Source organism: Eurytemora carolleeae, unplaced genomic scaffold (assembly GCF_000591075.1).
Source record: "Eurytemora carolleeae unplaced genomic scaffold, Eaff_2.0 scaffold328, whole genome shotgun sequence".
In the NCBI taxonomy this organism is placed as follows: Eukaryota; Metazoa; Arthropoda; class Copepoda; order Calanoida; family Temoridae; genus Eurytemora; species Eurytemora carolleeae.
This window is the reverse complement of record NW_019396232.1, coordinates 35,400-46,659: the sequence shown is the minus strand read 5'-3', so window position 1 is coordinate 46,659 and position 11,260 is coordinate 35,400. Positions and strand designations below refer to the sequence as shown.

The 11,260-nt window shown below is 32.4% G+C and overlaps 1 protein-coding gene across 1 annotated transcript in view; it reads left to right on the top strand.

Moving 5' to 3' along the window:
* Positions 1-10,814, top strand: part of LOC111698815 (2-amino-3-ketobutyrate coenzyme A ligase, mitochondrial) — a 16,788-nt gene extending 5,974 nt beyond the window's left edge. The window contains exons 7-16 of the mRNA XM_023469260.1: positions 967-1,051; positions 2,172-2,224; positions 3,110-3,185; positions 4,182-4,259; positions 5,248-5,352; positions 6,745-6,854; positions 7,146-7,262; positions 8,291-8,427; positions 9,218-9,288; positions 10,627-10,814. Of these exons, the coding sequence (XP_023325028.1) occupies positions 967-1,051; positions 2,172-2,224; positions 3,110-3,185; positions 4,182-4,259; positions 5,248-5,352; positions 6,745-6,854; positions 7,146-7,262; positions 8,291-8,427; positions 9,218-9,288; positions 10,627-10,689 (895 nt within the window). The 3' untranslated portion in view covers positions 10,690-10,814. The remainder of the gene's footprint in view (positions 1-966; positions 1,052-2,171; positions 2,225-3,109; positions 3,186-4,181; positions 4,260-5,247; positions 5,353-6,744; positions 6,855-7,145; positions 7,263-8,290; positions 8,428-9,217; positions 9,289-10,626) is intronic.
* Positions 10,815-11,260: the final 446 nt, after the last annotated feature.

Sequence of the window (11,260 nt, the reverse complement as noted above, 5' to 3'; positions counted from 1 at the left end):
TTTAATATGGGGGGGTGGGGGGTGGAAAACAGCTTGTCTCGACAGCTTGCAGATGTAGACATATGGCGCCAAAGTAATAAATCTTGAGGGAGATAATGGCCCCCTGCCGTGAAGTAACCCGACACCCATCCGTTTTGAGGAGAGACGGATTCAGGGTCTTTTCGGGCTAAAAACGACTCTTTTATTAGTACTAAAACAGAGTCGGGCCGGCGCCCGTTTTTGGGGTCGTGCGGGTCGTTTTCAGACTCTAAAACAGCGTCGCTTGTTCTATGCGGGCTTCTTTGTAAAGGTTTCATGAGCGTGAGGATGCTAATTCTCTATATATCCTTCTTTGTAAAGGTTTCATGAGCACGAGGCCTATTCTCTATATATCCTTGTTTGTAAAGGTTTCATGAGCACGAGGATACTATTCTCTATATATCCTTGTTTGTAAAGGTTTCATGAGCTCGAGGATACTATTCTCTATATATCCTTGTTTGTAAAGGTTTCATAAGCATGAGGATACTATTCTCTATATATCCTTGTTTGTAAAGGTTTCATGAGCACGAGGATACTATAATCCGTGTTTGTAAAGGTTTCATAAGCATGAGGATACTATTCTCTATATATCTTTGTTTGTAAAGGTTTCATGAGAGTGAGGATACTATTCTCTATTTATCCTTGTTTGTAAAGGTTTCATGAGCGTGAGGATACTATTCTCTATATATCCTTCTTTGTAAAGGTTTCATGAGCGTGAGGATACTATTCTCTATATATCCTTGTTTGTAAAGGTTTCATGACCGTGAGGATACTATTCTCTATATATCTTTCTTTGTAAAGGTTTCATGAGTGTGAGGATACTATTCTCTATATATCCTTCTTTGTAAAGGTTTCATGAGCGTGAGGATACTATTCTCTATATATCCTTCTTTGTAAAGGTTTCATGAGTGTGAGGCTACTATTCTCTATATATCCTTCTTTGTAAAGGTTTCATGAGCGTGAGGATACTATTCTCTATGCATCTTGTTTCGATGCTAACGCAGGACTTTTCGAACAGCTCTGCGGACCTGAGGTAAGATTAAATTTCTGAAGAGAATAATTATCCCAGTGAGTTTATTATTCAATTTAAAAAAATTGTTTAAAATGTTCATTTGAAACCTAAATCTGATCAATAATTTTGAAGATTACGTTGTTTTACTGGGTTGAAAAGTTTCTGTAAATTTCTCTATTGTTTACAAAACAAATATTGCTCAAGTCACTTTTTTAGAAATGAAATAAATCAGTTTTCGAAAGCAAAAACAATGATTTCTTATTCATGATTCATTATGACAAAGCTTTCAAAGGTACCGTTGTGAATCGAATATCGAATAACAATGGATATCGATTACAATCCTCTGAAGAATATAATATTTCTGTTAATTGAAAAATGTAAAAAATTAAATTACTGATAAAATGCTTAAACAGATTCAAAATCAAATTACGTGTTTTCAATCATCAATCAGCAATCTATATAACTAGGCATCTAGGGCGCTTCGCGCCCACATGTTTTTTCAACTTTTAATTGAGGCTTTATCTGCGAGCATCTTCTCTTTGTTTAGTATGAAATTTGTTTTGTTTTTTTAATTTGTAAAGGAATTGAGTTTTTGCCACAACCTCAAATTTTCTAATTTCTATATCTCTGCAACCAGTGGGTTTAACCCTTTCATATTTCAAACTTAGATTATTTGATCTAACAGAATTAATAGTTTGAAATATCTAAGGTCTACGACATTGGGTTGCCAAGATATAGGGATAAGAATATTTGAGTTTGTGGCAAAAACTCAGTTCCTTTCATAATATTTTTTCGCGCATTTTCAAAATTTTACGAAATCAAATAATTTAAGATAAAAATATTTTAGGATTACATATTTAAGTCTGATTGGCCATAAACCTTCCCTGGGGCCACGTGAGGTCCCACACAAAATTTGGGCTGATCGGTTCAGCCGTTTTGACGTTTATTGGATACAAACAGACAGACAAGCAAAATTTATATATAGATATAACTCTTCGCTCATATATATATATATATATATGTGTTAGACCAAATTGGCTAAACATTTTTGAGGGAACCAATGGAATTTTAAAATTCCACAGGCAACGCCGGGCACTGCCGTTAAGTATTTATATTTCTGATTTAATTTAACATTTGTAAGGATGTGATAATATCAGATGAGTTGAATCATGCATCTATTATTGACGGGATTAGGTGAGATTTAACTAAAATATATTTTTTAACATATTAATTTCTTTAACCTCTGGTTTCATATTCTATTCCTAACATTAGATTAAAAAATAAACTTGTAATGTTAATTTCAGGACTTTTCATTAAACTCAAATTTTCTAATCCTTATATTCTTGCAACCTGATGGTGTAAACCTTTGATATATCAAACATAGATTTTTTGATCTGACTACAGGGTGATTTTTAAAAGTAGATTTTTAAAAAAATGTTCTCCGAAGCAAAACAAGGTACAAAAAAAGATAAATTTGATATTTATTTACTCGAGTTATCACATGACAATTGACATTTGATAAAGAAAATATTAATACAATTAGACTTTTTACATCACATGGAGCACAATTTTTAAAATCTGGAATCTTATTCTACTAGATCTTCTCAAATATCTCTAGGGTCTTGTAAAGTTTTACATATCAAAATAAAAAAAAAACTATTTCAGGGAGAAAATGGAGGAAAACGTCGTATTTTTTTACATATGTTTCAGGGAGACCTGTAATTTTTTTGTCTGGGTGTAGCCATTGTTGTTTCGGAAGCTGTCAAATATCAGACAATAATTAATAAATTGGAAGATTTTCTTATTCAATATTGTGGATTTTTAATCCAACTAAGCACAAATGAAAAAAATCGACTTTTCAGAATCACCCTGTATTTAAGATTCGATCATGAACATCAAAAGTCTACGACATTCGCGAGTTGCAGACATATGTTTAGGGATTAAAAAAATTAAAAAAATTGAGTTTGTGGCAATGAATCATAGCATTTGGAAATATTATAAACTAAAAAATATCCGTAAAGTTTGATAGTTCTGGTTTTAAATGCTCAGGTTTAGTGGATAAATACTTGTTTTGTTCAGGTTGTGTAAAGCAAAGAAGTTTAGATATTTGCACAAGAATATGAAAGACTTAGAAGAAAAACTTATTCAGTCCCAGGTAATTATGAGAGAATTATAGATTAATAGATAACCAATGATTATTCTATAGGATGGAAGTAATAAATTGATAGATTACTAATAATTATATATCTAGGATGAGAGAAGTATAGATTAATAGATAACCAATGATTATTCTATAGGATGGAAGTAATAAATTGATAGATAACCAAGAATTATATATCTAGGATGGTAGAAGTAGATTGATAGATAACCAAGAATCATTATCTAGGATGGGAGAAGTAGATTGATAGATAACCAAGAATTATAAATCTAGAATGTGAGAAGTAGATTGATAGATAACCAAGAATTATATATCTAGGATGGGAGAAGTAGATTGATAGATAACCAAGAATCATATTATTGTATATGAATAAAAATCAATAAAGCAATGCACTGAGTTTCTCAAATATTCAACGAGTCGGTTTTTCTTACAATATATTTATATACAAAAGTACAAAAATACAAACTTTAAATCGAACGATACTTATACAAACTAAATATTATGAATAAAATCAGTTTCATCAAATAGGGGAATTCTTCAAGGGAACCTCAGTTTAAGGGAGCTGACGATCAACTAACTCTCCTCCTTCGATTTTGCTTTATCCTAGGATCGCATTTAACCCTAGCTACCCCGGGGTTGTTCCGCCCCCTCCCCAACGCTTGGGTCTTCAAGATAACGGAAAATTCGGCGTCGCTTGGGTTATTTATAGAATCCAAATGCAAACTCAAATAAATCCGTTAGGATTCAAAATAGGACTCTAAAGTCCAACCGTAGGGTTAAAGAATGGGGGGGGGGAAGGGGGCATGATTCCCCTTGGTAGCTATGATCTCAGCGATCCAAAAAATCCTTGAATTGCTGATCGTAAAAGATCAACAAAACTCGCCCACTGTTAAAATATATCTAGGATGGTAGAAGTAGATTGATAGATAACCAAGAATTATATATTAGGATGGTAGAAGTAGATTGATAGATATCCAAGAATTATATATCCAGGATGGGAGAAGTAGATTGATAGTTACAGACGGAGTGTTCTCTATGGATGGCAATGTGTGTCCTTTACCCGAAATAAAGGTAAAAACTTTTCAAAATGTATAAAATCACATTATTCCTTGCTCCTGGATTTCCTAAAATAAAAAATAAAAATATCATTTATATAATTTCTTTTGTTCAATCTCGTTTCTATTAAACATAATAGACATATTCTGAATATAATGGTACCATTTGTATGTAGATCCAATTTGAACAGAAGCTTTTCCCACGTCATATTACGAATCATAAATTTTAAGTAATTCGCAATAAAATATATTGTACCAGGTTACAAACAAAATATATTGTACCAGGTTACAAACAAAATATATTGTACCAGGTTACAAACTAAATATATTGTACCAGGTTAAAAACAAAATTTACGAAATTAAAAAGTGTATTTACTAATTTCAGGATAAAAAATTTGACAAAAGTTTGATTCTGGGAAAGGGTTTCGGGGGGGATACAAACAACCTAGTCTGACTTTTGCTTTAATATTTCTGTGTGTAAAATGTAAACACTGCAGTACAAAATGCCTCCAAAGAAATTTTGGTGTCCGTGACGAACGTTTTTTATCCGTTTACTCAAAAAAAAATAATTTAATTTTAGTCATCCTCTTTTTACTACCAATAGATCCCAATTTTAAAATTTCTTTCTTTCTAGCTTCTGTAGTATTATTGCACTCTGCAACACACTGATCGTAAAAAATATGTGTTTAAGCGGATCGAGTGATTAATATAGACATAGAATGATAACAATACAGATAGAATACTAGATGTCGTCTTTTCAAGATTTAGGGGTTTTTCGTTCACAATAACCCTGAGGGAGAACCCTAAAGAAGTTACGCGCTGAATGCTAAGACAGAGAGAGGGAGCATGCGCGTAACACATTTGGGCTTCAGCCACTGAGTTTCTTGTGAACGAAAAACTCCCTAAATCTTGGAAAGACGACATTAATTGTTATATCTAAATTGTTATTAGTCTGTGGATATAGAAATGAGAATTTGTTTGAAATATAAAATGATCGTATTTAGGCTCTGGCAGAAAAATACAATGCAATGATATTTATTGATGAATGCCATGCGACTGGATTTTTTGGGAAAACAGGCCGAGGAACAGAGGAGTTCTTCGGTATGAAGGTAGGATCAAGTACACTGTACAATCAAGTACATTAGTCGCACTGGATAATACGTACAGTACACAATCAAGTACAATTTGTCGCACTGGATAATACGTACAGTACACAATCAAGTACAATAGTTCGTACTGGATAATACGTACAGTACACAATCAAGTACATTAGTCACACTGGATAATACGTACAGTACACAATCAAGTACAATATGTCACACTGGATAATACGTACAGTACACAATCAAGTACAATAGGTCGCACTAGATAATACGTACAGTACACAGTCAGTACAATAGGTCGCACTGGATAATACGTACAGTACACAGTCAGTACAGCCGTTTTTTACGTGACGGGTGACATTTTAATTTAATGTCAGAATAAAATATTCAATAATTGTGATAAAGGAATTGAGTCTTTTAATGGAATTGAGTCCTTGTCATGAACTCAAATTTTCCAATCCCTATATTTTTGCCAACTGATGGTGTACACCTTTGATATTCAAACTTAGATTTTTTTATCTAACAGAATTTATAGTTTAAAATATCTAAGGTCTTCGACATCGTCATGCACCATTGATGTCGCAGAAATTTTACCTTCTACTTTTGTCCATAGTTTGCAATGATTAAAATCTTATTGTACTATCTAATCTATTATTATCTATCATTATCTAGCCCTCCTAAATACCTAAATACCTAAATATCTATTTTTGTAATTCTACTTTAAATATTTTGAGATATTTCTATTAACAAATTTTTAAATCTAATTGAATAAAATATGAAATAAATTGACCAAATATGGATAAAATGTAAAGGCTTCAAACTGTCTAAACATTGATACTCTCTTCATTTTAATATATATATTCCTTTAAAGTTCCAAGAAATGAAAACAAATATATTTGATCACATTTATTTTATCTTATTCGGAATAAATTACTAATTCATATTCTTGTTTATGCTTTTGTAGCTTTTTCTTCTTAAAGTACAAAATGTTTAACAAAGGAACTGTGAATACTTGCCACCACAACATATCTTTTCAACCTTTAGTCGTAGACCTATGATCACATGTTTTAAAGAATAAAGAATCTAAAAATTATTGTTGTGACGAGTTGTCAGTTTAATTAGGTCAGATTTAACCATTTAGTTCATAGGAAAACAGCAACCACCAAAATATGTATTTTTAAAAATAACTATATGGGGGGGGGGGGAAGGGCATATAAAATCTGTCTAAATTATTGTAGGGAAGTGTTGATATTATAAAATCTGTCTGAATTATTGTAGGGAAGTGTTGATATTATAAAATCTGTCTGAATTATTGTAGTGAAGTGCTGATATTATAAACTTTGTCTGAATTATTGTAGGGAAGTGTTGATATTATAAACTCTGTCTGAATTATTGTAGGGAAGTGTTGATATTATAAACTCTACCCTTGGAAAAGCACTGGGTGGGGCAGCTGGTGGATACACAACTGCTTCTAAACCTCTCATTGATCTTCTTAGGCAGAGATCCAGGTATACAATACATTCACACCTTTATACTGTCTAGTAACTGTTTCACGTAAATGTCACTTTTGAATCAAATTAAAAATATTTTTAATCATAATTCCTTTTTTTCAAGAGCTCTTGAGAAGGAAAATCTAAATGTTTTGCAATTCTAATATGTAACCAGATAAATTTGATGTTCTCATTCTTGAAAATCAAAACTAGAGGAGCTACGAGGTCACAAAGTCGTATTATCAATGTCACATAAACTTGTCTTTCTAGTTCATTGTGGTTGGTAGATTATTGTGGATTGTATTTCAGACCCTATCTATTCTCGAATTCTCTTCCTCCTCCAGTGGTTGCCTGTGCTAGCCAAGTGTTTACAATGCTTCTGGAGGATTCTAGTCTTGTTCAAAGTATTATAAACAATACTAAGAGGTAGAATTTTGAATTTTGTTCGTTTTTAAATTATGAAGGAATTTAGTTTTTTTTTTGACACAATTTCAAATTTTTAAATCCTTATATTTTTGCAACCGGATGTCGTAGAACTTTGAGTTTTCAAACTAAGAACTCTGTTCGAATAAATAGTCTAAGTTTGAGTTTCCGCGCCGGCAAGAAGTCTGCTCCAAAAGAGAACATTTTTCTCGCCCAGAAAAAAGCAAGCTTCTCTTCAATAAAAAATTAAAACAGGAATCGGGACGTTTAAATATTGTTTTCAGAAAAATCTGATAGCCTTGAGAAATAGTACTCATCGATTGATAATTCAATTTTCTCGTTCATCATAATTGTTCGCGAATTCTCCCTTTAAGTGAAAGTACGAGATACTTAAAGTTTTTCTTTGATGAATTATACTTTAAAAATATTTTCCTGGTGAAAAAAGTTAGTTTTGCGACAACATTTTCTTTCATCATTTTGATGGAAAACATGCTCTTTCTTTTCAGATAAAAATTGAATACAATTTTAAAAAAACTCACAAAGCTGGTTTTAGAAATATTCCTATACACAATATTTCTATATCAGCTTATCTCTATGCTTTTGCAAATACTGTACAAAATGTAATATTATTGCAATTCACATACTTTATAGAAAACAACTTGAAGTAATAAACTGTCTGCAGAGAGAGAAATATTTTCAATTCGCATAGTCTAAAACAAAGTGAACAACATTTTGTAACATTTTGTAACCTAATACTTGATAAATCGTTGTGTAATTTCGAAACCTGCGCTACTTTTAAAGGAACTGCGTTTTTGCCACAGACTCTGATGATACAATTCTTAAATCTTCCCAACCTGTTTTCTTTATTTCTAACTATGAAATATGTTATATCAGATAGTTTAAGTTTGAAATATCAAAGGTTTACACAATCAGGTTGCAAAGATATGACAAAAACTAGAAAATGTCGGCGGATGAAAGAGTTTACTTAACTCATGACCTGGAGAAGTTCACCCAACAGTTTACCTCTCTAGGTTCCGAACTGCAATGACGTCAGCTGGGTTTACTATATCCGGAGATGATCATGCTATCTGTCCAGTCATGCTTGGAGATGCTAAACTTGCATCAACCTTTGCAGATATGATGCTAGCAGAGGGAATATACGTAATTGGTAAACTTATATAAATTAAGCAATGATGAATACCTGCCAACACTACTTTATTTCAAGCCAACCCTGTCTTAGTTTTGGCCAACCCTGTCTTGGTTTTGACCAACCTGTTCTAAGTCCAGCTAACTATACCATTATTCCTTGCAACCCGTCCTAACTTCAGCTAACTAGACCATTATACCTTGCAACCTAGCCTAACTCCAGCTAACCATACCATTACACCTTGCAACCTATCCTGACTCCAGTTAACTATACCATATGCAACATGTCCTAATTCCAGCTAACCATACCATTATACCTTGCAACCTGATCTAACTCCAGCTAACTATACCATTATACCTTGCAACCTATCCTAAATCCCGCTAACTATACCAATACATCTTGTAACCTGTCCTAACTCCAGCTAACTGTACCATTATACGTTGCAACCTGTCTTAACTCCAGCTAACCATACCATTATACCTTGCAACTTGTGCAGAACGGCTACATGGATGGAGTGGGTAAATTCTCAGTGTAAGTGTACATCCTTCTCTTTTATATTGCAAAACTGCATTACAATTCATGCACGGAGTGTCTCAATAAACAGGGAATTGAGAAACGACTTCAAGATCATCTTAAGATTTAAAATTGAAATCTAATTTAAAACAGTTTCAAAATATCAAAATACTCTGGCAAAGAAACATTGCACGGAGTATAGGTTTACAAGTAGGCATCACCATACAAAACCAAAATAATGTACAAAGACGATCTCTAAATTGTCACTCTAATTTATGCAAACACTCTTTAATCTTAGGGTTCAGTTTCCCTGTGGTTCCTAAGGGTAAAGCAAGAATCAGGGTTCAGATCAGTGCTGCTCATACTACGGTATATACAGAGGGTTACCCACTAAGAATAAAACTTTAAGGACAACACTTTATAGATAACAATTTGAAAGTTGAATTTAGTCTTTTGACTAAAATCTAGACTTGAAATAATATTCTACATTGTTTTCATAACGTATAACGTGTAACCATAGAGAATAGAATATATAGAGAGGAATTAAAAGAATCTCTCGGTATGAATTTTCTCAGTCCCTTTCAGCCTGAAAGGGAGTTAAAAGTGTACAAATCATGTAAATGTTCACAAATTATATGCAGTAGAGTACATTAATAAAGTATGATTCCTAGACTATCCATTTCAATTTCAAATTTTTTAAACTGTTAAATAAACTTTATAATGAATTAGGTGAATAAAAACATCATTTGATTTATAGTAATAACGGAAAATCATCGTTTGTAAAGTGGAAGGCATAGAGTCTATGTGAAATGATCATTGGTCAATTATGAAACCAGCCTATTTCATAATTTGGTTTACTTTTAACAATAATTTTAGATTTTCTATAAAATGATATTTCAGGGCCCAACAGGTTATATAGCATAAATATGTGAAGTACACCTGCAGTATGGAAACAGTACAACAAAATGGCCGTTTTACACTTTTTTCTAGTAAATTCCTCTCTATATATTCTATTCTCTATGCGTGTAACGTCGTTTTTGAAGACTTTCCTTTGTTGGTGACCCTGTATCAATAATATTAGACTGTAAATCTCAAGGATCATTCTTGAGAACTCTACACTTTTTTATTATTTTTCCCAAGTACGTAGCTGCAATAAATACATTCTCATAAAATACTTTTTCTGTTTTATTAGAAAAACGCACTACGTTGACCTTTATCACTACTGTGCATGGACTGAAGCGTAAAGTTGTTCTATGAACAAGAGAAGAAATAAAGTGTGACTTAAACGGTCTGTCATTGTAATTTCAAATGAAACCCAATTAACAAGTTTCATGTCTACTTAACAATAATACCTTATACTTTTTATCTTGCTTTTCTTTTCTTTTTTTGCTTTTTTTCTTGCTTTTCTATCTAAAAATTGATAATTTTCAACAGCGGTCCCCTGTAAAAGTGAATCGAGAGTCTTGGATTTTTGAATTGGATTATTGGATTATTGACAAGGAAAGAAGATTGCGCTAATTTTTATCGTTTACAGATAGAAGAACAACGATATCTTACTCATTCTTAAAGAGCTTAGGGAAACTGATGTAAATTGCTTTAAATTGAGCCGAATTAGGTCGACAGTCCCTTTAATATAGATCAAAATTGCAAATAAAGAAAATGTTAGAATGCTTTAAAAAAAAATATTTAATTTTTCTTCACTTTTAGGAAGATATTGATAGAACAGTTGCAGCATTTGTCAAAGTTGGAAAGAGTTTAGGAGTGATCTAATCCGGAGAACTTCATCTAGGATTCTATCCGAAAACTCTGAATCTAACAAAGCTTCTGTTTTTTTTTGGGTTTTAAACAATGTGTGTTTGCTTTATATTATAAAAATAAATATATTTTGCGTTTCATTATTTCTTCTTTTGTCATCTTATTATATTCATATTCATGTTCCATCTCATCTTGTTTCATCTCATCATGTTCCATCTCATCTTGTTCCATCTCAACATATTCCATCTAATCATGCTAAATCTCATCATTTTCCATCTCATCATGCCTCTTCTCATCATGTTCCATCTTATCATGTTCCATCCAATCATGTCCCATCTCATCATGTTCCACCTCATCATGTTCCATCTCATCATGATCCCATATCATTATGTTCCATCTCATCATGTTCCATCTCATCATGTTCCATCTCATCATGTTCCATCTCATCATGTTCCATCTCATCATGTTCCATCTCATCATGTTTCATCTCATCATGTTCCCGTATCATTTTGTTTCATCTCATCATGTTCCATCTCATCATGTTCCATCTCATCATGTTCCATCTCATCATGTTCAATCTCATCAA